The following is a 24,463-nucleotide window of genomic DNA, read 5'->3' as shown; positions in this document are numbered from 1 at the left end:
CGGGCTGGCTGGCTTCAACGCTCAGGCACTAGCCAACACGGTGTGGGCGTATGCGAAGGCGGGCGTGGCTACGGACGCGCTGTACGCGGCGGTGGCGGAGGCGGCGGTGCGCAGCGGGCTGGCTGGCTTCAAGCCTCAGGAGCTGGCCAACACGGTGTGGGCGTATGCGACGGCGGGCGTGGCTGCGGACGCGCTGTACGCGGCGGTGGCGGAGGTGGCGGTGCGCGGCGGGCTGGCTGGCTTCATGCCTCAGAACGTGGTCAACACGGTGTGGGCGTATGCGACGGCGGGCGTGGCTGCGGACGCGCTGTACGCGGCGGTGGCGGAGGCGGCGGTGCGGAGCGGGCTGGATCGCTTCAAGCCGCAGGAGCTGGCCAACACGGTCTGGGCGTATGCGACGGCGGGCGTGGCTGCGGACGCGCTGTACGCGGCGGTGGCGGAGGTGGCGGTGCGCGGCGGGCTGGCTGGCTTCATGCCTCAGAACGTGGTCAACACGGTGTGGGCGTATGCGACGGCGGGCGTGGCTGCGGACGCGCTGTACGCGGCGGTGGCGGAGGTGGCGGTGCGCGGCGGGCTGGCTGGCTTCAAGCCTCAGGACCTGGCCAACACGGTGTGGGCGTATGCGACGGCGGGCGTGGCTGCAGACGCGCTGTACGCGGCGGTGGCGGAGGCGGCGGTGCGCGGCGGGCTGGCTGGCTTCAAGCCTCAGAACCTGGCCAACACGATGTGGGCGTATGCGACGGCGGGCGTGGCTACGGACGCGCTGTACGCGGCGGTGGCGGAGGTGGCGGTGCGCGGCGGGCTGGCCGGCTTTACGCCTCAGAACCTGGCGAGCACAGTGTGGGCGTATGCGACGGCGGGCCATTACCACCAGGCATTGCTTGCCGAGTGCTCGCGCGTGATCAGCGACTCGCTCGCGCGGGATCCGTCGAGGTGGAGCGAGGAGGACCGCCGTCAGCTGCACCAGTGGCAGCTCTGGCTCTCCCTTGAGCGAGGAGCAGACGGGCAGCAGCACCTCCTCTCCGATTCACAGCGCCAGCTCTGTCGCGACGCCATGCAACACACGCAAGTGACGATATCGCGCTTGCAGCGCTCGGTTGCAGCTGCCCTCGCCTCCGTCCAGTCTGGCTTCGAGGAGGAGTATCTCGAGCCGCGCACCGGCTACTCGCTCGACCTGGCGCTGCCCTCGTCACGCGTCGCGGTCGAGGTGGATGGCCCCTCTCACTTCCTGCTGCCCGACGGCCGGGGCGTACGCAAACCCAATGGGCCAACGCTGCTCAAGCGGCGCCTCCTCACGGCGGCTGGCTGGAGGGTGATCAGCGTTCCATTCTACGAGTGGAACGGCTTTGCGACAGCCAATGGGCAGCAGACCTATCTGGAGAGGGCGGTCGCCCCGCTCTTGGGCTAGTACTGTGCACACTGGCTCCCGTAGGGCGGCTCCCGTGGTGTGCCTGTGTTAGTCGAGGTCCTCCGTGTTCCTTTTACCCATGTGTTAAATCCTTTTACCCGTGGTGTACCTTTATCCCCGTCCGCTCGTGCCTGCGAGCTGTGACCTGTGTCAGTGGCGCGGCTGGGTGCAGCGGCCGCGACAAGATGATGAGCCCCGGCGGCGCGGCACTCGAGGGGTGCCCTCTGCAGTGCAGTGCGCTTCAGAACGCGCAGGAGGGTAGAATCCTCCTCGAACTTTTTCCAAAAGCGGCGGTCCGCGTCGGCCGTGCCGCCGAGCTGGTCGCCGGCTCGGCGAGACATGCTATGCACGCCCGCGCGCGTGGCGGTTGGTGTTGGGTCTGTTAGGTCCGCGACGAGCTCCGCTGACAGCACCAGTTCCTTCACCTCCTCCCACCGCCGCAGCCACCGCCCGCCGCCCAGAGCCCACAGGAAACGGTAAGCGCCGAGCCATTGAGGGCGTACCAACTTGCTCACCCAGCCTATCACTATATCCAAACCCGCCCCGCCTCCCGATTTCGCTGTGCCGTCTTTCCGAGCCGAGCCGTCCTCCGCCACGCCTCGTCAATCCATCCGCCGATATCGCCGACCCGCACCTTATCAATCAACCCATCAATCACCCTATGCCAAGCCTAGATAATGCATACGAAGGACGACCAAACGACTGGGACACTAACGCGATGGGTGTGAGTGTGTTCTCGAGGTTCTCGAGGTGGATATCCTTTGGCCGCGTTGGGTAGCGAGGATTGGTGTGACGCGATCCACGCAGGCGTGGTTTCTGGCGGCCGACCGTCAGTGTGTGTACTCTGCTGGAGGAATGGTTGGGCAGGTTACTTCAGCTTGTGCGGCGCTCGCGCCGCGCAGGCTGGCCCATCGAGGGCACTCTCTGGCGCTGTCCGGGCCAAGCGCGGCGCCGCGCATGCCGCGTGCCACTCGCCGTGGCTCGCGGTGCAGCGCCACTGCAGCCTCGAAAACGTCGCGCACAGCACCAGCATGCTGCCCACCAGGCAGCAGAGTGCTGCACCGGCGTGCAGCGGACGCTGCGGCGCCGCGGCGTCGCCTCCCCGCCCTGTCCACGGAGCAGACGAGCGGCGGCACGGCCTTCCACCAGCTGCAGGAAGTGCGCACTTCCCAAAGGAAGCACAGGATGCTCCCGCAGTTTACGCAGCTTTGTGCAGCGCAGCGCACGGGCCACGCCACACAAAGCCGACCCTCAGTCTGGCCAAGAGGCCGTCTGCGGAAGGCCTGGCAGCGCGTACTCGCCTCCTCCGCGGCCATGCCCTCCGCCCGGGCGAGCGAGGAGCGGGGACACAACCATTTCTGGAATCGTGTGCCCCCGAAGCCAGATTTCTTTTCTTCTTTTGCTCTGGGCACGAGGCGAAGTCAATTCGGCGATGGTCTCCGCTGCTCGAAAGCGCCACCGAGAGAAGGAGAAGCACGCTGCGGCGGCCGCCGACCCTCCTGCGACCTCGACGGACGAGCGGACCAAGCATCGGATAAAGAAGGACCTGAAGCGCAAGGAGAAGCGCAGAGCCGCGGCCGAGCAGAAGCGCCAAGAGGCGGCCTCCGTGGCTCCAAGCGGCAAGGCGGCGCCCTCCGCCGCTGTCAGCGCACCAGCGCACCGCGTCTTTGTCGGCCGGCTCGCGCAGTCGACCACCGAAGACGAGCTTGAGCGCCACTTTGCGGCGTGCGGGCCGGTGACGTGCGTGGACATGCTTCGGCGGAGGGAGACGAACCGCTTCAAGGGCGCCGCCTTCGTGGTGTTTGAGACGGCCGGCGCCGTCGACGCCGCGCTGCTCCTCGACGGCAGCGACGTGGGCGGCGAGGCCGCTAGATGGACAGGTAGGGCGGTGCGCCACGTGTGGCCACAATGGACAGCGGAACCAGACCTGACTCTGGGACCTGCTAGAGGGCGCTAGCGATGGGGAGTCGGCCACACTGGCGGGAGACGCACATACACACACACACACACACACACACACACACACACACACACACACACACACACACACACACACACACACACACAACTCTCTCTCTCTCTCTCTCTCTCTCTCTCTCTCTCTCTCTCTCTCTCTCTCTCTCTCTCTCTCCCTCTCCCTCTCCCTCTCCCTCCCCCCCCCCCTCTCTTCACACCGCTGGCTGTGAACAGGCAAGCCGGCCGCTGTGCAGCGAGCCGGCGAGGGGCGCACCGCAGGAGGAGCTGGCGGCAAGGCGACGGGGCCGCGGGCTGAGAAGTCTGGCGTGACACGTGATGGGGTGGGTGCCGGCACGGCCACGGCGAGCAGCGGCGGTGGGGAGGGCGGGCAGTCTGTGTTTGTCTCGAACCTGCCTCACGACGCAAACGAGGCGCAGGTGCGCAAGCTCTTCGGCGGCGACGGAGGACTCATCCAGCGGGTCAAGCTGCTCCCGGCCGCCGGCGGCGAGACGAGGGGGTTCGTCGACTTCCGGACCGCCGAGGCGGCGGCCGCGGCCATCCAGCTGCACGACGGCGGCGACCACTGTGGGCGACGCATTGCCGTCGCCGCGTCGCGTCGAGGCGGCGTGGCTAAGAAGAGCGACCGCCGCAGCGCAGGGGCACGGGCGAGGCGGAAGGAGGCGCGCGAGGCGTCGCGGGAGCCGCGGTAGCGCGGTAGCTCACCCCCCGCCCGAACAAGGATCGCGGAGATTCGCACTAACCACTAAGCCGTAGGGCCCGGAGAAACCCGAGGCCGGGTAAGGCTGCCCCCGCCCCCGCCCCCCCACCCCTCTCCCCCGGAGGTGTGCGGCGCCACCACCGTCCAGAGTCTCCAGACCGGGCAGGGGGCAGCCTCCCCCTTTGTTCTTTTTTTGTAGTAGTATATAGGCAACCTTAATTCCAAGAAGCAAGATTCGTGACCCCGCTATCCGCGCGCGCGCCCACGCGCCCCCCAGCCCGTCTGCCCGTCGTGCAGCCTGCCAGTCACCATGCCGCAGCGCGTGCTGTCCCCCTCACCCACACTCTTCAGAGGCCGTCAAGCGTCATCAGACGGCGTCGTCGCGACCTCGCGACCCCGCGGCGCTGCCTTGGCCTCCCCCACCGATACCGACGCCACCTCCTCCGCCACCTCCTCCGCCACATCCTCCGCCACATCCTCCTCCGCCGCATCCTCCACCTCCTCCACCTGCGAAATAGCCACGACCTCGGCCTCCGCTTCAGCCGCCGCCGCCTCCGTCGCCTCGGCTGACACCGCTGCCGTCGCTGCCTCCGCCGCCTCCTCTGCCGCCTCCGCCGCCGCCTCCTCCGCTGCCGCCTCCTCCTCCGCCGCCGCCGCGGCCGCTTCTGCTGCCACCTCCGCGTCCGCGTCCGCGTCCGCCGCCTCCGCGTCCGCCGCCACCTCGGCCGCCGCCGCTACCTCCGCCGCCGCCGCCGCCGCCTCCGCCTCCGCCTCCGCCGCCGCGACCGCCTCCGCCGCCTCCGCCGCCTCCGCCGCCGCCGCGACCGCCGCCTCAAAGTGGCGGTCAACTTCGTCGACGAGCCGATCCACGTCCGCCACGAGCGCGTCTCGCACCTGCCGAGATCTCCCGAGATCTCGCCGAGATCTCGCCGAGATCTCGCCGAAATCAGCCGCGATCTTGCCGAGAGAGTCGCCCGAGATCTCGCCGAGATCAGCCGAGATCAGCCGAGATCTCGCCGAGATCAGCCGAGATCTCGCCGAGACACGCCCGACTCTCTACACGGGCGCGGCCACGCACCGCCGCGCCCGCGCCGAGGCCGAACGGGTCTGGCAGCGGCAGCAGCGCCGAGGTGGGCGCGTCCGGGTCGATGGCGAGGGGAGTCACGTGCGAGCCTGTTCACACGAGCAGGTGTGAAGAGACGCCGGTCACAGCGGTGCGAGGGGAGTCACGTGCGAGCCTGTTCACACGACCAGGTGTGAAGAGACGCCGGTCACAGCGGTGCGAGGGGAGTCACGTGCGAGCCTGTTCACACGACCAGGTGTGAAGAGACGCCGGTCACAGCGGTGCGAGGGGAGTCACGTGCGAGCCTGTTCACACGACCAGGTGTGAAGAGACGCCGGTCACAGCGGTGCGAGGGGAGTCACGTGCGAGCCTGTTCACACGACCAGGTGTGAAGAGACGCCGGTCACAGCGGTGCGAGGGGAGTCACGTGCGAGCCTGTTCACACGACCAGGTGTGAAGAGACGCCGGTCACAGCGGTGCGAGGGGAGTCACGTGCGAGCCTGTTCACACGACCAGCTGTGAAGAGACGCCGGTCACAGTGGTGCGAGGGGAGTCACGTGCGAGCCTGTTCACACGACCAGGTGTGAAGAGACGCCGGTCACAGCGGTGCGAGGGGAGTCACGTGCGAGCCTGTTCACACGACCAGCTGTGAAGAGACGCCGGTCACAGCGGTGCGAGGGGAGTCACGGTTGCGAGCCTATGGTAAGGGAAGGGAAGGGAAGGGAAGGTAAACTTCTCCACGCGCACGAGGTGGTGGGGCAAGGGCCAGGCTAGTCCCTCGCGACTCCACGTCTAGACGACAGGAGCCGCACGGCATTGAAAGTGCAAGGCGCGGTGCGCGTGGGCGAGCGGTGTGTATGTGTGTGTGTGTGTGTGTGTGTGTGTGTGTGTGTGTGTGTGTGTGTGTGTGTGTGTGTGTGTGTGTGTGTGTGTGTGTGTGTGTGTGTGTGTGTGTGTGTGTGTGTGTGTGTGTGTGCATGTGTGCGTGTGTGTGGGCGTGTGGGCGTGTGTGCATGTGTATGTGTATGTGTGCGTGTGCGTGTGTGTGTGTGTGTGTGTGTGTGTGTGTGTGTGTGCGGAGATTTTGCTCGCAGAATGGTGACTATCGTTGCAACCGTCGCGAGCGTGCGTGCCTCCGATGCGCAGCGGCGACGCGGCGGCGGCGGGCGGCAGCGCGGCGGCGAGGTCGGGGGACTCGTCGAGGCTGTCCACCTCAAACTGCACTACCAGCGGCGCCCGCGGGGGATACCGCTCGCGAATCAGCGACCGGACCTCAGCCGGCGTGGGCGTAAACTCGCCTAGGGGCGGCGGCGGTCGAGGGGAGATCTAGGGGAGATACGGGGGAGGCACGGGGCAGACACGGGGGAGATATGGGCGAGGTATGGGCGAGATATGGGCGTAAACTCGCCTAGGGGCAGAAACCTGCTGCAGCCATGAGCGGTGCAGTGCGGACGGCGGGCTAGAGATTGGCGCGAGAGGCACGGGGGCGAGCCCCGAGTGTGTGAGGGGGCAGCGCAGTGGGGCGTCGCCGCTAGCCTCGCCGTGGGACTCGGCGTCGCCTGTCTGACTAGTCGATCTCTGTCTGCCTGCCCGCTCTCGGCCGTCCGTGCGTGCCATCTTTGGCCCGGGGTTGTGTTTGTGCGGGGGCAGGGCAGCAGGGCAGCGGGGCGGCGGAGGGAGGGAGCGGGACTCGACAAGCTCCTTGAGGATTGGCCCGGCAAGCTCCTTGAGGATTGTGCCGGAGTTGCGTTGTTGTGTGCACTCACTCTAGCATGAGCCGGCCTGCCTCATGGCCGGCCTCACTCTCCCACCCCCCTGCGCGCGGGGGCCTTCTAGGCCCGGCGGGTTGAATCTCCCCTCATCCCTGAAGCCTCCAGGGCTCGCACCGCGACCTCTCATGTGTGCTGTGAATACGTCCCGAACCGATACTGTGACCTGGTAGCATATGCACCAGCGCGCAACGCCGGTACGGCGTCTTTCATTCTCACTCTCTGTCGACTCGCCTGTGCCGCGAGAGACTGCGGCCAGCACTTCCGGCACCTGCTCGCGCAAACCTCGCGGTAAATCTCGGCTGCCTCTCGGCTGCACCTCGGCTGCCCCTCGGCTGCCTCTCGGCTGCCTCTCGGCTGCCTCTCGGCTACTCTCTCGGCTGCCTCCTCGGCTGCCCCTCGGCTGCCTCTCGGCTGCCTCTCGGCTGCCTCTCGGCCGCCTCTCGGCTGCCTCTCGGCTGCCTCTCGGCTGCCTCTCGGCTGCCTCTCGGCTGCCTCTCGGCTGAATCTCGGCTGAATCTCGGCTGAATCTCGGCTGAATCTCGGCTGAATCTCGGCTGAATCTCGGCTGAATCTCGGCTGAATCTCGGCTGAATCTCGGCTGAATCTCGGCTGAATCTCGGCTGAATCTCGGCTGAATCTCGGCTGCATCTCGGCTGAATCTCGGCTGAATCTCGGCTGAATCTCGGCTGAATCTCGGCTGCATCTCCGCCACCTGGTCCGCCAGCGCCGCAACCTCCTCCGCGTCGCTCAGAGCAACGGCAAGCGCCTAAAGTAAAGTAAGGTAAGGTAGACTTCTCCACACACACATGAGGCGACGGGGCAAGGGCCGGGCAACCCTCGCATCTCCACGTCTAACGACAGGAGCCGCACGGCATTGAAAGTGCAAGGCCCGGTGCGCGTGGGTGAGCGGTGTGTGTGTGTGTGTGTGTGTGTGTGTGTGTGTGTGTGTGTGTGTGTGTGTGAGTGTGTGTGTGTGTGTGTGTGTGTGTGTGTGTGTGTGTGCGCGCGCGCGCGCGCGCGCGTGTGTGTGTGTGTGTGTGTGTGTGTGTGTGTGTGTGTGTGTCAAGCGCCTTCTCCGCCTCCGGCCCGAGCAGGGAAGCCAGCGGGGCCCCGACAGCCGGAGCGAGCTTCCGCAACAGGCCGAACCCTGCGGTGTGAGTACGCCAACCTCAGGGCGGGAGATCTGGGGAGATATGGGGAGATGTGGGCAGCCTACGTGGTGGGTACGCCAACCTCAGGGCGGGAAGACGGCATTGTGCGGCGTACTCATACCACCGCAAGTGAAGACAACGGAGAGGGAAACACATGAATACAGTGTTATGCGGCGGAGAACAGCGGAGTACGTGTCCTCTCGAGTGCTAGATATGGGGGAGATATGGGGGAGATATGGGGGAGATATGGGGGAGATATGGGGAGGTGTGTCCTCTCGAGTGCTAGATATGGGGGAGATATGGGGGAGATATGGGGGAGAAATGGGGAGGTGTGTCCTCTCGAGTGCTAGATATGGGGGAGATATGGGGGAGATCTGGGGAGATATGGGGAGGTGTGTCCTCTCGAGTGCTAGTTATGGGGGAGATATGGGGGAGATATGGGGGAGATCTGGGGAGATATGGGGAGGTGTGTCCTCTCGAGTGCTAGAGATGGGGGAGATATGGGGGAGATATGGGGGAGATATGGGGAGGTGTGTCCTCTCGAGTGCTAGATATGGGGGAGATCTGGGGGAGATCTGGGGGAGATATGGGGAGGTGTGTCCTCTCGCGTGCTAGATATGGGGGAGATATGGGGGAGATATGGGGGAGATATGAGATATGGGGGAGATATGGGGAGGTGTGTCCTCTCGAGTGCTAGTTGGAAGACAAGAAGACGCAGTTCCGCTTCTAGGCGGCCGAGTCCCTCCCGCCGCAGCTCCGACGCGGGCGCGACAGCGGCGACTGCCTACGTGTGAGCGAACGGAGGCATGAGAGATTCGCGCGAAGACACAACCCCGGGACCCACGACGCACAAGCACAGACAGTCGAGAAGGGAGAGACAGCAGCGGCAGTCAGAGTCAGCGCTGGGTCCGAGGAAGGCGAATGCGAGGACGGCCGTTAGTGCGAGCTCTCTAGCTATTGAGCTCGTACGCTATCTGCCTCAATGTACAGTAGCGTACGAGATCTGCCTCAATGTATAGTAGCGTACTATAGTAGCGATCTGCCTATAGTAGCGTACTATAGTAGCGACATAGTACCGATCTGCCTATCGCTACTATAGTCGCGAGATCTGCCTATCGCTACTACGTCGGGTTAGGCATGGCCCGGACTGTGCCGACACCCCACGGCGGGCGCCTGCTCGAGCGGGCCGTTGAGCGGGCCGAGCGCGGGCACGAAGAGCTGCTCGAAGAGCGGGATCGCCTGCTCGCACCGCACACGCGTCAGCCAGGCGCCGCTCGCAGCTGTGCGTCCGCTCGGGCAGCTTCCGCACGTCGCTGACTGGCTTGTTGTTCCATGAGACGAGGACGGAGCCGGCGCACGCGTCGGCGTAGTCGGCGTACGTGCAGGCTAGAAGAGTTTGCATCAGCGCGCCGAGCGAGTGGCCCAGCGACACCAGCGGCAGCTCAGCCGACGACTCTGCGGCGAGCGCCGCCCGCGCGGCGTCAAGCTTCCGCTTGACATCGGCGGCAGGCTTGGTGTAGTCAAAGTCGACCGCGTACGGTGTGGCAACGACGAGGTAGCCGCGATCGGCCAGCTGCTCGAGCAGGTATCGGTACGCGACGTGCGGCGCCGGCGAGACAAACACTCCACCGAGAAAGTGCACGAGCGCTCTCGGCTCGCCAGGCGGTCGCAGCAGCTTGCAGCCGGCGCAGTCCTCCCACTCGGCCGCCGCGATGGGCGCCGCCGTACGGCGAAAAGCGCACGGAGGTGGGCCAAGCGCGGTCCAGCCGACGGCGAGACTCGAGCAAACCGCGAGCAGCATCTTCGCGGCAGTGTCCCTGGCGAGGCCCCGCCCACCCACGGTACCCTCTCCGAGGTCCCATTGGGTAATTCGAGGGCTCGCCGGGGCTCTGCTCCAAGAGACCTCGAGAGAGCGTGCGTGTGCCTCTACTCGCCAGGCAGTGTCCAAAAGAATTTTCCGTGCAAAAAGAATTCTTGCTCTCGGCCTCAAAAGAATTTATAAAGGTTTTTCTCCAGCGGGAATGTGTGACGGCTAGCGCAGCACACCCCTCTTCTTAAAATCCCTGTGTGGTGGCGGCGTGCCGTCCTCCCATCCCTCCCTAGGACTGTCTGTGTTCTCTCTTTTCTTTCTTTTAGCGGGAATGTGGGGAGGAAAGCTGCCGAACACGTGGGAGCCGATAGACGCGGAGATGTACGCGATACTCGCACACTTACGCAAAATGGCGAGCGCGAGCGACGCGCAATCGCGACGGTGCCTAGTACTATGGTCTATGCGTCCTGTTTGCAGAGAGAGGAGTCAAGGAAGGCCAAGAAATCACATGGTCATATGGGGACTCATACAAGAGCCACCGCAAGGAGATGGGATACAGGGCGGGGACGAGGGCGGATCCGAACGCAATAACACCCCAGCAAGCGCGGACGGCATTCGCGAGATACTGCAAAAAGATAGACGTGACGAAGGAGGAGCTAGCGTGGAACTTTGGATGCATATCGGCAAGCCAAGATAACGAGCAGGAGGCTGTCCTGGTGCGCGAGCTAATCCTGAACAACAATAAGCGACTGTACCACGGAGCACAGAGCGCAGCAGACAGGACGGCGGCGACGGCGAACATGGCAGAGACGAGTGTGAAACAAAGGGCGGCGGGCATGGAGGGCGGTAGCGACGGGGATGGTGACGGTGACGGTGGCGAGGGAGAGGAAGGGGGTCCATTAGCACCAGACAGCGAGAGGGGCAGGGAGGAAAGGGGGAGAGAGGAAGCCAACGGCGATGCCACCAGCAGCAAGGGACACGATGAACAGGTAGACAACGGCCAAGGCGAGGGCGAGGACGAGGAGACACGGGACGACGGCAGGCGAGACGAGGAGGACGGAGGCGAGGGCAGAGACAGCGCCGCAGTCGACGGAGGCGACAACGATGGAGAAGGGGAGGGAACGAAAACGCGCACAGAGGATGAGGATATAAACTGGGACGACGCAGCGGAGGGGATAGACGAGGGAATCGAGGGACCGGAGGGCTTTCGCGACAGCGACGATGACGACGAAGGCAGGGGAGGAGACGGAGGGGCGACACGCAGGGGGAGCAAAATCGCGAACGGCCCGAGGCAGCAGAGAGGGCGACGGCGGAGCACGAGGGAGCAACGGAAACGCTACCAATGACGCGAACCGAGGCACGGGCGACGACGGGGACGGGGAGGGCGACAGCGACGTCGAGGTTGACGCAACGGTATCGAGAGCGCCACCCAAAAGGACGCGGACAGCCATGGAGGTCACCGAACGGAGGGCGAACGGCACGATACGAAAAGGCAGGGCGAGGCGGATGGAGAAAGAAGTACCGAGGAGGCCATGGTGGAGGGGAGGGACGGGAGGACGAAAGAAGGGCGAGGAGGACGAGCGGCCCGCACAGGCCGCGAGCAGACAGCGCCTGCTGGCCATCTCGAGACATTCGCGAAGAACGCTAGCTACATGGGAGGGCTTCGTGAAGGATGGATTGAAAAACATTCGAACAAAGAAGAGGCGACGGGAGGAACCGGCAGAGGATGCAGTGACGTGAGACACACACACACACACACACACACACACACACACACACACACACACACACACACACACACACACACACACACACACACACACACACACACACACACACACACACACACACACACACACAAAACACACACACACACACACACACACACACACACACACACACACACACACACACACACACACACACACACCTCACCCACGCGCACCGGGCCTTGCACTTTGAATGCCGTGGGGCTCCTGTCGTTAGACGTGGAGACGCGAGGGTTGCCCCCCCTTGCCCCACCACCTCGTGTGTGTGGAGAAGTTTACCTTACCTTACCTTACCTATGCGACTGCAAGCCTCCGGTAAATTCTAGGGTAAATTACGGCCTGCGCTGCAGCAGATTGAGAATGCGACCGCAAAGGGATGCATGTACACATGCATATACATCCTGTAATAATATACATAATATACACGTACATGACCTTATCGCCCGTGTTCTACTACACTACCTACAGTCCTACGGGCCCCTAGCCATACAGTGTACCCTACACGTGCACGTCCGCGGGCACCTCGCCGCGCGCACCTCGCCGCTGCGCGCACCTCGCCGCGCGAGTGTTGTCGTCCCTCTCTTGTCGACCCGACACTGCCCGCGGCCCTTTCGGTCAGCCGCAGCAAGCTCACGCGCACCCTACACATCGGACTCACACACCGCACATGCGTGCGCACGGCGGCCATGCCCTGCGGACAGTACCCGTCCCGCGTCGTTCGCCTCACCCCCACAGCGCGCCTCTCTTGAGCAGCGCGGGTCTCGCCGCACCACGGTCGCGGATTCGAGCCCGTCAGGGGCAGACCGCTGGGAAATCAGGGGCAGTGGAACTCAGAAACCTCCCCTATCTCTGTGCCATGGCAGCATGCCGCTCCGCCGCAGTCTGTCCCGTAGTCGCCGCCGGAGTGCCGGCAGCGGCAGGAGCAGCCCAAGCCGTCTTGTTCGGGGTTGCACGCCTGGCCGGGCGAGAACCAGTCGGTGGCGCCCTTTGCGTGGTGAGGGCCCACCACCCAGGCGCCGTCGTCGCAGTAGTCGCCACACTGACACCCGCTGCAATCCACGTTCGTCCCGTCCCACGAACTGCCCAGCTGCGCCGGCCCAAACTGCTGCGTGGAAACGATCACCGCGCACATCGCGACAAGGCGAAGCGGCGGCATATATGTGTGTATGTGTGTAGCTGTACCCGGGTACATGGCACAGAGATCTCCCGGAATGAGAATTTTACGTCAATGAGGTTCTCGAGGTTCTCGAGGTGGATATCCTTTGGCCGCGTTGGGTAGCGAGGATTGGTGTAACCCGAGCCACGGAGGCGTGTTTTCTGACGGCCGACCGTCAGTGCACGGAGTTGCCCCTTCTCCGACTGCCCCGGCTAGTTCCCGAGGTCGTCGGGTGTGACCCCTTCGTCCCCCGAGACCTAGCGCGGGTGGGTTGGAGGGGCCTCGGAAAGGCGCGCAAGCACGCCCTACGTCTTCCCCTCCTCCCCATCGGGCCGCATGAGCGGCCACGCCTCGCAGATTCGTTTCCGCGCCTGGGTCAGGCGCGCGGGGCATCCCCCGGGTCGCTCGACCAGCGATCCGAAGAGTGGCCGCTATGCGAAGGAAAGAGTGGGGCCCTCGACGCCTCAGTCCGGCCCTCCGAGGGGGGAAGGGAATTGCGGGGTCCCCTCGGGCGCCTCAGTTCGGCCCTCCCGAGGGGGGGAGGGGAGCAAGGGGGTGGGGGGATCGGGGCGGTGGGGAGGGGTCTCGGTTTCATGTGGCTAAGACTTGCCTTTCGGGGAGGGGCCTCCGTTGGAAGGCGCGCATGCAGCCCTACGTCTTCCCCTCCTCCCCAGAGGCAGCGAGTAGGCAGCGAGAGGAGGTCTCGAGCGCCTATATGAAGGTATGTGAGATGGTGATGGGAATGGGTGGTCGGGCGGGCGGGCGGCGGGCGGGCGGGCGGGCGGGCGGGCGGGCGGGCAAGCGGGGAGAGGCGGGCGGGCGGGGCGGAGCGGGCGGGCGGGGTGATCGGGGGAATCGTGTCCACAATCGGCAGCGGCGGAGCAGCAGCAGCAGCAGCTGCTGCTGTAGAAGCAGGCAGCAGCCTGCCGCAGATTCCTGCCGTTGTCTGCGCCGCGATCCGCCGCCGCGCCGCCGCGCCGCCGCCGCCTGCGCTCGCCGCCGCCTCGTAGACGACTCCTCTCGCGCTCGGAGAGCCGCGCAGCGGGCCGCGAGGTTGTGGTCAAAGTGTGCAGCAAAGTGGCGGTCACGAAATCATCAAAATTTGAGGTTGCTCGAGAGAGCCTCAATGTCAATGAGGGGGGGTTGTCGGCGACTCGTGTGGCTCGCCCCCCTCTCTGTCTCTTCAGTCATAAAGCCGTACCGACCGAGTCGTGTTTGAAGGGGGCCGGGGGTTAACGATGTCCACAGGCCAGCTGAATAGAGGTGTGTGTGCGCCTTGGACATGTACGTACTCGCCGCACTTGTGTCTCTTGTGACTGGGTGCAGTGCGGAGTGCGCGTGGCGTGATGTAAGGGAGACTCTGTAATGAAATTCGGTCGCGCATCCGGGAATCAAGTTGGTGCCGGTATGATTAGTAGGACCGTCTGCGCAGCGCTCTCGGTGCCTGGTTACTGATATAACGCGGCTTGTGTCGGCCTGAAATACATCGCGCATTACGATCCGAATAGGGACGACTGTGCGCATCGAATGTCTCTACTGTGCACATTGTAGAAAATGAAGCTTAGGTGTCGGTAGAGCCAATGGTCCGCGCCTTGGGCTTGGCCGCGACACCGACCACATCCCCACCGCGCAACCCGAACGGCGACGGCGTGGCGCTGTCGCCACGCACAGAGACGCTCTGAGAGGAGAGGGAGAAGGAGGGCGAGGAGGGCGAGGTCGACGGCGGCGGCGAGACCGGCGGCGTTGGCGGCGCCAGCCGCGTCGGCTTCTCTGCCCGGCCCGGAGGAGGAGGAGAGCCTCGAGGCGCAGAGGGCGGCGCGAGGGGCGGCGCGAGGGGCGGCGCGGTGAGGGCGACGCGCCGCCAGCGGTAGAACGCGTCGCTGGCGGCGCCCAGCAGCACCGCCAGCTCGTCGGACTGCATCAGCCGACGGACGATTCGGACGGCGTGCTCGCCTGTTCACACCCGACGGCGTGAAGAGGAGGCCGCGAGCGGGCGTCGAGGGAGAGGGCGCGCGCGTGCCGCTCGGCGGCGGTCGGCGCGGCGGCGGCGTCACCTGCGCCGCCCCCGTCTCGTTGTTGACGTAGAGGAAGCCGCCACCGGACGCAGCAGGCGTCGCAACTCGAGTCCATCCGCTGTTTCGCGGCTCGTCGAACTCGAGGGCAGAAGGGGGGGCGGCGGCAGAAGCGGCGGCGGCGGAGTGCGGGAGCGAAGCATCGGCACCCGAGGCGGGCTTCAGCGGCCCGCCTCCGCCACCGACGCACCCTTCCGAGGCGTCGCCTTCTCGGAACCGTCTCGGAACCGTCTCGGAGCCTTCCTCTGCAGACGCGTCGCCATTCGGGCCGCACGCCTGAGGAAGATATGGGGAGATGTGGGGGAGATATGGGGAGACATGGTATGAGCTCCGTGTGCCGCATCCAGGCCTCGAGATGTGGGGAGATATGGGGGAGATGTGGCGGAGATATGAGGAGATATGGGGAGATCTGAGGTCCGTGTGCCGCATCCAAGCCTCGAGATATGGGGAGATATTGGGGGGAGATGAGGCTGCGCCGCGCCCACGAGCCGACGACGTCGACAGAGATCTTTGCCTGGCTGCTGTGCACGCGCCTGCGTGGTGTCATACGACTGTCATACGCCAGCTCAGGGCAGGAGCACGGTCTTGTGCAGAGCATTCAAGAGCACCGTGTGGAGCACGAGGGGTACTGTTGCAGCGCACGCATCGGAGTACGCGGCCGCTTGGGCGCGGTACGCAAGACTACGCGGCCTCAGCTTCTAGGATGCCACGCGCCGGCCGCGCGGCTCCTGCAGCGCAATCTCGGGTGATCTCGGGCGATCTCGGGGTGATCTCGGGTATTTTAGGATCACGCGCCGGTCGCGCGACTCCTGCAGCGCAGCGTGCGGCGACGGTGCGCCGACGGCCGCTGCCAGACGCCCCTGCGCGGCGGCGCGGAGGTGAAGCGGCGGCGCCACGTCCGACGGCTCCTCGCCGTGCCCCCGAACGCGGCCATCCTGCTTACGGCGCGAGGTGTGAACGGCGCCTCTTCACAGCGAGCGCGGCGCCCCTTGACCGGCCGCGCCTGTCTGACTGGCCCCGCTGTCGCAGCGGCCGCCGCAAAACACCCCAACGAGTCGGCGGTGCCACGCCCCCCTTCTGCTCCTCCGCCAGCGCCTCCCGCCTGCCCCGCCCCTCCCCCGCACCGCGCCACCTCCTCCTCCACCCGGTGCAGCGACGTCGCACCCCCCTCCTCCGCCTCAGCCGCGCCTCCTACGCCGTCCTTCCGGAAACGTCCGCGACATGTCCACGACGCGCCCTCGCAAGACGGCGCTTCCCGAGGAGCACCGCCGCCCTCCGCCCGGCCAGCCGCCCCTCCCGCGCGCGCAGCTTCGCCGTAGACCCTCGCCGCCGCGGCAGCGACGATCGCGCCGCACCCACCGGTGTCGTGTGGAGGATGGTGTGCCCGCCCTCCCAACGAGTGGAGCTGTCCGACAAGCCTCTCCTCCCGCGCCGCCGCGTCCGCCAGGGACCGCCGGTGCTCGAGGACCTCCTCTCGCAGCGTCGCAACCTATGGGGGAGATATGGGGGAGATATGGGCGAGATGTTGGGGAGAGCCCTCCTCTCGCAGCGTCGCAACCTATGGGGGAGATATGGGGGAGATATGGGCGAGATGTGGGGAGATACGGGGAGATATGCGGAGATCTGGAGAGATGTGGGGAGATGTGGGGAGATATGGGGAGGGCCTTCTCTCGCAGCGTCGCAACCTCGCCCGCAGTGTCGGCCACCAGGCGCATCTCCGCGACGGCGGACGAGGCGGCGGCGGCCGCTGCAGCGGCGCCTCGCTCCACTGATGCTAGTTCTGCGGCGAGCGCCATCGCCACCACGCGCTCCTCGCACGCCGCCGCCGACAGAGCGCGAACCGCCTCCATCGCCGCCGCCGCCTCCGCCCGCGCCGCCGCCGCCTCGGCCGCCGCTGCAGCCCGCTCGCCCTGGCACGCGTCGCGCGCGGCCTACTCTCGCGCAATCTCGCGCAATCTCGCGCAATCTCGCGTGATCCCGGGCGATCTCGCGCGATCTCGCGCGATCTCGCGCGATCTCGCGCGATCTCAGGCGATCTCGCGCGCGCCTCTGCGGCTCGACACCGCGCAGCCTCCGCCCGCGCCGCCGCCTCGAGCCTCTCGCCCTCCTCCCTCGCAGCACGCGCCTCTTGCCGCGCCAGCCGCGCATCCTGCCGCGCCTCCGCCAGCCGCGCCTCCGCCGCAGCCTCGATCTCCGCCTCCGCCCTGCGCCGCTCAGACTGAAGCTCGACCCGCTGCCGCGCTAGTCGCTCGCGCATGGCGCTGGCGCCGAACGCTTCCCGCTCCGCCGCCGCCGCCGCCTCCGCTGCCGCCGCCGCCTCCGCCGCCGCCTCCGCCTCCGCCGCCCCCGCCGCCTCCGCCGCCCTCTCCGCCGCTTCCGCCGCCTCCGCCTCTCGCTCCGCCACCTTCGCCGCCGCCGCGGAGGCGCGGGCCATGTCCTGGCTGTGGGGTGGACTCGTCCCGGACACGTCCGTCCCCCGTGACCGGCCCGTTGCCGCCGTGTCGTAGCAGGAAGAGAGCGTGCGGCTGGCATGCGGCGGAGTCGTCGGCGGCGGCGGAGTCGGCGGCAGCGGCGACGGGGCAGAAATGGCCGTGAGGGGAGTCGCGGCGTCTTGGCCACAGTGCAACGTCGCCGTCGCCGCCGCTGCCGCCGTCGCCGCCGCTGCCGCCGCTGCCGCTGCTGCCGCCGCCTCGACACGTTCCGCCTCCGCCTTCGCCCTCTGCGCCGCCTCAGCCGCCGCCGCCGCCTCCTCCGCCTCCCGCCGCGCCGCCGCCTCCGCCGCCGCCTCCGCCGCCTCCGCCTCCGCCGCCTCCGCCTCCCTCTCCGCCGCCGTCACCGCGTCCGCCGCCCTCCCCTCTACCGCCAACGCCACCGCAGCCTCCATCGCCGCCTCCACCCTTGACGCCACCGCCCTGGCCGCCTCCCGCCGCGCCGTCAGCACCGAGAGCGCACACGCGAGCACGGCCTCCTCCTCCTCCTCCTCCTCCTCCTCCTCCTCCTCCTCCTCCTCCACAGCTGTTGACGCCTGTGCAGCGCTGGAGCCCGGACTGTACCGCCACGTCCCGCCGCCTGCCCCTCCCTGGCATGCGGGCTCCAACGTCGCCGAAGCCACAGCTGCTTGGCAATGTCCGGGTGCCGCCGCACGCCCCGCGGCCGCATGCACGTGACTGCAAAACGCCGGCGGCGGCAGAGGAGCTTCTTCCGAATGCGCGTGTGTCGCTGCGGATGCTGTTGCCTCGTGGCATTGTCCAGCGAATGGTGCATGCCCAGCGAATGTCGCACGCCCAGCGACCGTCGCATGGCCCGGGAATGCTGCATGTCCAAGCGGTGTCTGTCCAGGCACCGCCAGCTCGCCTCCTCGCGCGTCCTGCGGCGGCGCGCAGCCTCTCGCGCCTTTTGGCGGCGTACAGACACGCCCTCGTGGCGCGGCCAGCGAGGTCAGCGCCGCCTCCGCCTCCGCCATGCCCTCCTCCGCCTGTTCACAGCTGGAGCCGTGATACGAGGCGCTTGCTCCCAGCCATCGACGCCGTGCCCTCCCCCGCCTCCGCCAGCAGCGAGCGGCAGCCGCCCGAGCGTCGCTGCGAGCACACGCTCGCCTCCGCCTGCGGCGGCTGCAGCGGCGGCTGCAGCGGCGGCTGCAGCGGCGGCTGCAGCGGCGTCCTCAGCGGTGCGTGGCTCTGCATTAGCTCGGCGGAGAGGAGAACGTGCGCGTCCGCGCACCTAAGGCAAGGAGGGGCAGGCGAATCGGGTAAGGATGCGATCGGGCAGTGCGCTTAGAGCGTCGCACGAATGTGCAAGCTCCGATACAACTCCTCCGCGCACCGCATCAGCGGGCAGTTGAAGACTGCGACACCCCACCGTATCGCGTTCCCGTTGTCCACTGCAAAGGGAAACTGCTCGCCGCCGCAAGCGGTGCGCCTGGCGGGGCACGGGGGATGACAGTGGCGGCAGGAGAGCAGAGAGGGCCGCCTCGGAAGTGTCGGGATTGCCTCTGCTCTGCGGCGTGGACGACGAGCTCGTGGACGGGCTCGCCCCGCTGGAAGGCGCCGGAGGCGACGTAGTGCGCTCGCACCACGTCCTGGCCGGGCGCCAGCCCCAGACCGACCACAGGCCACTCACCGCAGGAGGCGAGCACGACAGGGTCGGCGCCGGCGGCGAGCCGCCGGAGCACGATGCGGAGCACGCAGCAGCAGCACGAGCTTGGCACGTCGACGTAGCGGCGCGCCTGCTCTCCTGGGCGCACGGCGAGCACGGCCGGCTCGGATAAACGGAGCTCGAGCATCGCGGCGCGAGCGGGAAGGGGAGGAAGCGAGCGTTACCTGTACTACCCTCGCAAAAGAATTCAAGGAGGTTTTCAACGAGCGAACTCTCTCGCACAGCACACAGGTTCGACACAGGTACCAAAAGAGGCACAGCCTGCGACGGACCTTTAGAAGGCGCCGTCGTCCTCATGGAGGTGGGCACGATCGGGGGGACAGTCGAATCCGCGAGCACCGTAGTGCTCGCCGAAAAGACCATCCCCATCATCCCAACCACCCCCGGCGACCCCCTCGCCGCTTGCCCCGCCAGCGGGCACTGCGCGACCCACCCCCGCGCCCTCGACCGCGCCCCCCGCCAGGAGCATATCGCATCACCACCGCCCGATCCTCGTCGAAGAGCAGATCTTTCCCGCCTTCACCAGCTCCTTCCACCCCTCCGTGTCCTGCAACGTCGTGGCGCCAGCCCATAGCTCCGGCCCTCCGTCGCAACATCCCGGCCCCTGTTCCGGCATAGCGTCCAAAGCCGCCCTAAACCTAGGGCAGCGCGCCGCGTCCCATGCCGCCTTCTCAGCCGCCTGGATAGCCGCCCACTGGGCAACCGAGTAGTGGGAGGGGCGAGATTGGCGAGCAGTGGGAGGGCCGTCCGGCTCGGCGCCGCGCGCCGCGCCCGAAACCGCCCCCGCTGCCTCCTCCTCGACCTCCTCGTCGGTTGCCGTGCCCACCGCATGCTCCTGGGACCTCGCAAAAGAAGAATGAGTCCAGACTCCGACCCCCGCCGCAACGTCCGGAGACTGCGGTGTGGGTTCGTGGCCGGGTGTGGACGGTACGCGGGTACAACCAGGAACAGGCAGCGGGCAAAGGCAGCTGCCCTTCCCCTCCTCCGCCGGCGGCGCGGATTCCGAAGTGTCAACAGACACAGCGGGTCCAACACCGCCAGCAACAACTGCGGCCCGCGCCTCGCGGGCGCCGCTCTCCGCCTCTGGGGTGCGTGCGCCGCTGCAGCCCTAACGAAAAGAATTCAACGAAAAGAACTCTCTCTCACAGCACACAGGTTCGACACAGGTACGCCACAAACGAAAAGAACTCTCTCTCACAGCACACAGGTTCGACACACGTACGCCACGGTACCAAAAGAGGCACAGTCGCGGGGGTGCCTACACGAAGGCGTCGAGGTGGGCGAAGGGGGGAGGGCGGCAATCGCCCTCACCCTTACGACGCCCACCCCGGCACTCCCTGTCAACCCACACCTCCTTCTCAAGCGCAATCGCCCTGCGCTCCGCCTCCGCGGCACGCTTGCCCGCCTTCTTCGCCCCGAGGGGCGTGGCCGTGGCAAAAGAATTTTACGATGAAACTCTCTCGCACTTTATAATCAAGGCTCGAGGCTATTCACACGTCAGGGCCCTGTGATGACATGTCCTCACCTACTTATTAATTAATCAAGGCCCTCGCCTAACCGTCGATTGCTCGAGGCTATTCACACGCCAGTCGCGTGGAGTAATCTCGAGCTCGGGTAGCCTCAGGGTCAGGCTATCTTGCTTCTTGGGCAATCCCGAGTGATCTCGGGAAAACTGGGGAATCTCAAGTAATCTCGAGTAATCTCGAGCCGCCTCGGGTAATCTCGGGTAATCTCGGGTGATCTCGGAACGTCTCGGGCAATCTCCGGTAATCTCGGGTGATCTCGGATCGTCTCGGGCAATCTCCGGTAATCTCGGGTGATCTTGGGTCGTCTCCGGGTCACTTGGGGCTACGGCCCTCACTCCGAAATAGGTGCGACGCAGTGCTGAGCACGGTACGTGGCGATGCGAGGCAGCGGCGTGTGGCGCGGCGGCGCGGCGCGGCGGCGGGCGACGCAGGGTGGGGCGGCGCGACCGCCTGCACTGACCGGGTCTCTGGCCATTGGAGCAGGGCAGTGGTCGCGTCGCCCATGTCCGGACCAACACCCCGACCGGCGAAGACGGGATATACTCCGTGCCGGCGGCCCCGTCGGCGGCGGCGTCGATCGGATCGTGTCGCGCCGGCGGGGGTGGTGACCGAGCGGGCAGTGGCTCCGCTGGCCGGCGCGGGGTCGCGCCAGCGGGGAACAGGTAAGTAAGGCGGCATCGACGCTGAACGGTCACGAAACTCACCCCACCACACTGAAAGACCACCGGCCAGTTGACGACACACTCTCAGACGCCCGCCGATGAAGCCGGGAGGATGTATGGAGGAATGGTAATGACCTCTCCGGATTGGTTGAGCCCCGGCATCGACGGTGGGAAGAGGGAGGATCCCCGCCCCTATCCCTCAGTTTAATCCCCGAGAGGAGAGGCAGAGCCTCTGGCGCGGTGAGACCACCCGTACGCTCTCAAGGCCGACCCCCCACTCTCCAGAGTTCAGGTCACGACCCCCTCGGAGGGGGCCGGACGAGGCGTACCCCGAGGGCCCCGCTCTTTCCCGGCAGCGGCGCGCGCGCGCACACACAAAGACGCTGCCCCCTCACACCCCGCACCGCACATCACACACCCCTCGTGGCCGTTCTTCAGTCTGCGGCCAGGGCGCGCTGCACCGGGTCAACCTGGCTGCGGCCGTCGCAACGCGGGGCTCACCGCGGGGCAGCGCGCCGACGACGTCGAATGTGCCGCCGTGGCATCGCGGCGCCGACGACCAGGCTCAGAGGATGACCCCGGGTAAGCGTTCCCGTGCCTCGACAATTGCCGCTGGTAGGCGCGCCGCGCCAAGCCATGGCGGGCGCGCCGCGGCCGCGCACCCTTCGTCACAATGCCAACCGCGCGCGGCCGTCGACCGGCAAGCACACGCCTCGACTCGGACACACTGCTCCGAGGGCAAGGGAGAGGGGCTGGCTCCTAGCCCGAGAGGGGAGCTTCCGAGACCCAATACAAGACCTCGCACGCATCATCCCGCGGCCTGGCGGTCGGCGGGATTGCAATCAGTCTTCGCGTGCCGCCTGTCGTTCGCTCGGGCGCCTTGGGCGTCGGGGTGGCGAGCAGGGGACGCGGCTCTGAGCGCCCAGCCGAGCGACGCGTGCCGGATGGAGTCCGGCCGCGGGTGACTAGGGAAGTTCGCTCAGGATGTGTGGCAGTCAGTTTGGCTGAGTGTCTTGTCTTGTGGTTCTGTGTGTCGCTCCTGTGTGACCGTCATCGCCCGTCCTGCGTCCACCCATACCGCGTTGGTGTCCCAGTCGTTGGTCGGACTGTGTTTCGCCTTCCCATCAATCAATCAAGCACGACACCGGGTACGGGACTGGCACTACAAAGGACACAGCAGACGGCCCCCTCAGGGGCCATCGAAAACTCGGACTAGGCTACGGCACTGGGCCAGGCTTGCGGCGAGAGCTCATCCCCGATCCCAGCACGATCCTTCGCCATCCGTCGATGTCGGAGTCGGCCCGACCGGCAGAGCTGCTCGGGGTACCCGGAGAGTTGGTTTCGCGAGAGTCCTCGTGGTGTCCGCACGATTCGCGGCGGGACCCCTTGGGTGGAACCCGGAACCTGACGCGGGGCTCGCCAGCCCCCCTGGGCGCGCCAGAAAGGGGCGCAAGCACACTTGTCTTCCCCGCGATCCCCCAGGCGGCGTTCTGCCGCTTTTGCAGCATGCCGTTGACTGGGCTCTCCGTGAGCGTGCTCAAGCGGAGGCGAGCCTCAGAGAATCTGTGCTCGACTCCCTCGGCGAAGCGCGCCGACCAACGAGCCGGGATGCCGGCGGAGCTATCACTCGCTGCACTCTGGAGCGACTGTTCACTATCCCCCCGCTCAAGGCTCGCTGGCAAGGGCTGAGGCCCCGCGGCAGGGGAGGGGACCGTGGGCCTTGCGTGGAGAAGCTTGATGATCGCGGCGGTGAGGTAGAGCCAGTGCGCGGCCAGCATCGCCCAGGCTATCAGCGCGAGGTGCCATCCAATGCAGTCGTGGAGCTGCAGGTTCCAGAGCACCTCCCACTCCCAGACAACCTCGACGACGAGAACGGCTGTCGTGCAGAGCAATGCGTCAACGTACTTGAGGAGGACGGTCCAGTGCTGGACGACGAGGGGCAGCGTGCAGGTGAGCATGTTGCGGTCGAGGAGCTCCCGCCCTGTCACGAGGCTGACTACCAGCAGCGAGGTCGCCGAGTGGTGGATGAGCGTGCCTAGAAAATTGCACGCGTGCTCGAGACGCGCGAGCCAGGGATCGTTGCGCTTGCGTGCCAGCTTGTAGAAGGCGATCGTCTCGGGCGAACCGCACTTCCACAGGCCGAGGACGAGGAACAGCAGTCCCCAGTAGCTCCGGCTCGCGATGGCAATGTTCAGGAACAGTGGAAAGGCAAGCTGGGCGCCCTGCCAGAACTGCTTGAGCCGCTTGACCGACAGGACCTCGACGAGTATGTGGCCCACGATCAGCTCACTGCCAAGACCGAGGGGGGGGGGGGGGGGCGAGGGCTGCGGTGGCGAGGGTGGTGGCGGGCTCGGAGAGGCGGCGGTGAGGGACGGGCGGTGGCGAGGGACGGGCGGCGGCGAGGACTGGGCGGCCCCTCGCCTGCCAAGACCGAGGATGAGTACGCTCACCCACGTGCAGTACGTCAACAGCCACGCAAAGGCCTCGTCGCTGATGTATTCCAGCGGAGGCATGACGGCGCTCTCGTGGGACTCCCGCCACTCGTCGAAGAAGGGGCGGTGCGGCGTCTGCCGGTACGAGTTGGGATAGTCGCAGACCGAAGGGCTCGGAGGGCGCGTATCGAGGGGAGCAGCAGCCACGAGGGGCAGCCACGATGGGACTGGCATGACGCCACGACAGCGGGCAAAGGGGAGGGGCACTGAGAACGCCGTGTTCTGTGAGGTCCAACCGGCTCACACGGCATTTTTTTTTCAGAGACGAAGTGAGGGATTGGTGTCCAGTCCGAGCCTGGCTGTTCTTCACCTTTCTACCTACCTACCTACCTGAGGGACAGGGAAGTTGCGTGCGCTGTGCGAGCCGCCCTGAATGAACGACCACAAACAATGGTGAGCGCGCCCGAGCACCGGCGTCGCGAGCGCCGGCGAGCACCGCCGCCCCGCGCCTTGGCGTGGATCGGTAGTACATGATGCGGCGCCAGCATGCTCTATCATGCGTCGCCCCGCAGCCCGCAGTGGCCAAAAAAGAAAGAAAGAAAACGGACAACCCAAGGGAGGTATGGGAGGACGGCACGCCGCCACCACACAGGGACTTTAAGGAGAGGGGTGTGGTGCGCTAGCCGTCGCCCACCCTTGGGCGTCCGCCTCTTCCTTTCTCTCTTCAGACACGTCCAGGACGCGTCCAGGACAGGTCCGAGACATGCCTACAGGCGTGGCTCGACGAGCATTTCGACGATGACGACATCGACG

At 66.5% G+C, this 24,463-nt stretch overlaps 6 protein-coding genes across 6 annotated transcripts; 1 reads left to right on the top strand and 5 right to left on the bottom strand.

Moving 5' to 3' along the window:
- Nucleotides 1-1,054: 1,054 nt before the first annotated feature.
- EMIHUDRAFT_310796 (hypothetical protein) lies at nt 1,055-1,408 on the top strand (the record flags this gene model as incomplete). The annotated part of the gene is made up of 1 exon (XM_005769715.1): nt 1,055-1,408. The coding sequence occupies one exon, from the start codon at nt 1,055-1,057 to the stop codon at nt 1,406-1,408; it is 354 nt and encodes a 117-aa protein (XP_005769772.1).
- A 3,031-nt stretch (nt 1,409-4,439) lies between these two features.
- On the bottom strand, nt 4,440-9,869 carry EMIHUDRAFT_464188 (hypothetical protein; the record flags this gene model as incomplete). The annotated part of the gene is made up of 5 exons (XM_005769714.1): nt 4,440-4,976; nt 5,161-5,255; nt 6,261-6,443; nt 9,217-9,307; nt 9,378-9,869. 5 exons carry the CDS (start codon nt 9,867-9,869, stop codon nt 4,440-4,442), a joined length of 1,398 nt encoding a protein of 465 aa, XP_005769771.1.
- Nucleotides 9,870-12,461: 2,592 nt separating this feature from the next.
- Nucleotides 12,462-12,803, bottom strand: EMIHUDRAFT_209982 (hypothetical protein; the record flags this gene model as incomplete). Its single annotated transcript, XM_005769713.1, has 1 exon — nt 12,462-12,803. One exon carries the CDS (start codon nt 12,801-12,803, stop codon nt 12,462-12,464), a length of 342 nt encoding a protein of 113 aa, XP_005769770.1.
- Nucleotides 12,804-14,573: 1,770 nt separating this feature from the next.
- EMIHUDRAFT_451368 (hypothetical protein) lies at nt 14,574-16,671 on the bottom strand (the record flags this gene model as incomplete). Its single annotated transcript, XM_005769712.1, has 7 exons — nt 14,574-14,756; nt 14,824-15,151; nt 15,357-15,408; nt 15,671-15,810; nt 15,888-16,066; nt 16,142-16,364; nt 16,561-16,671. Coding segments are annotated over 7 exons (1,215 nt in total), but the record flags the coding sequence as incomplete, so codon positions are not given.
- Nucleotides 16,672-18,648: 1,977 nt separating this feature from the next.
- EMIHUDRAFT_209979 (hypothetical protein) lies at nt 18,649-19,157 on the bottom strand (the record flags this gene model as incomplete). The annotated part of the gene is made up of 2 exons (XM_005769711.1): nt 18,649-18,793; nt 18,991-19,157. 2 exons carry the CDS (start codon nt 19,155-19,157, stop codon nt 18,649-18,651), a joined length of 312 nt encoding a protein of 103 aa, XP_005769768.1.
- Nucleotides 19,158-22,435: 3,278 nt separating this feature from the next.
- On the bottom strand, nt 22,436-23,884 carry EMIHUDRAFT_209978 (hypothetical protein; the record flags this gene model as incomplete). The annotated part of the gene is made up of 3 exons (XM_005769710.1): nt 22,436-22,855; nt 22,931-23,476; nt 23,669-23,884. 3 exons carry the CDS (start codon nt 23,882-23,884, stop codon nt 22,436-22,438), a joined length of 1,182 nt encoding a protein of 393 aa, XP_005769767.1.
- Nucleotides 23,885-24,463: the final 579 nt, after the last annotated feature.

Source organism: Emiliania huxleyi (genome assembly GCF_000372725.1).
Source record: "Emiliania huxleyi CCMP1516 unplaced genomic scaffold EMIHUscaffold_41, whole genome shotgun sequence".
NCBI lineage: Eukaryota > Haptophyta > Isochrysidales > Noelaerhabdaceae > Emiliania > Emiliania huxleyi.
This window is presented reverse-complemented; position numbering and strand designations above follow the sequence as displayed.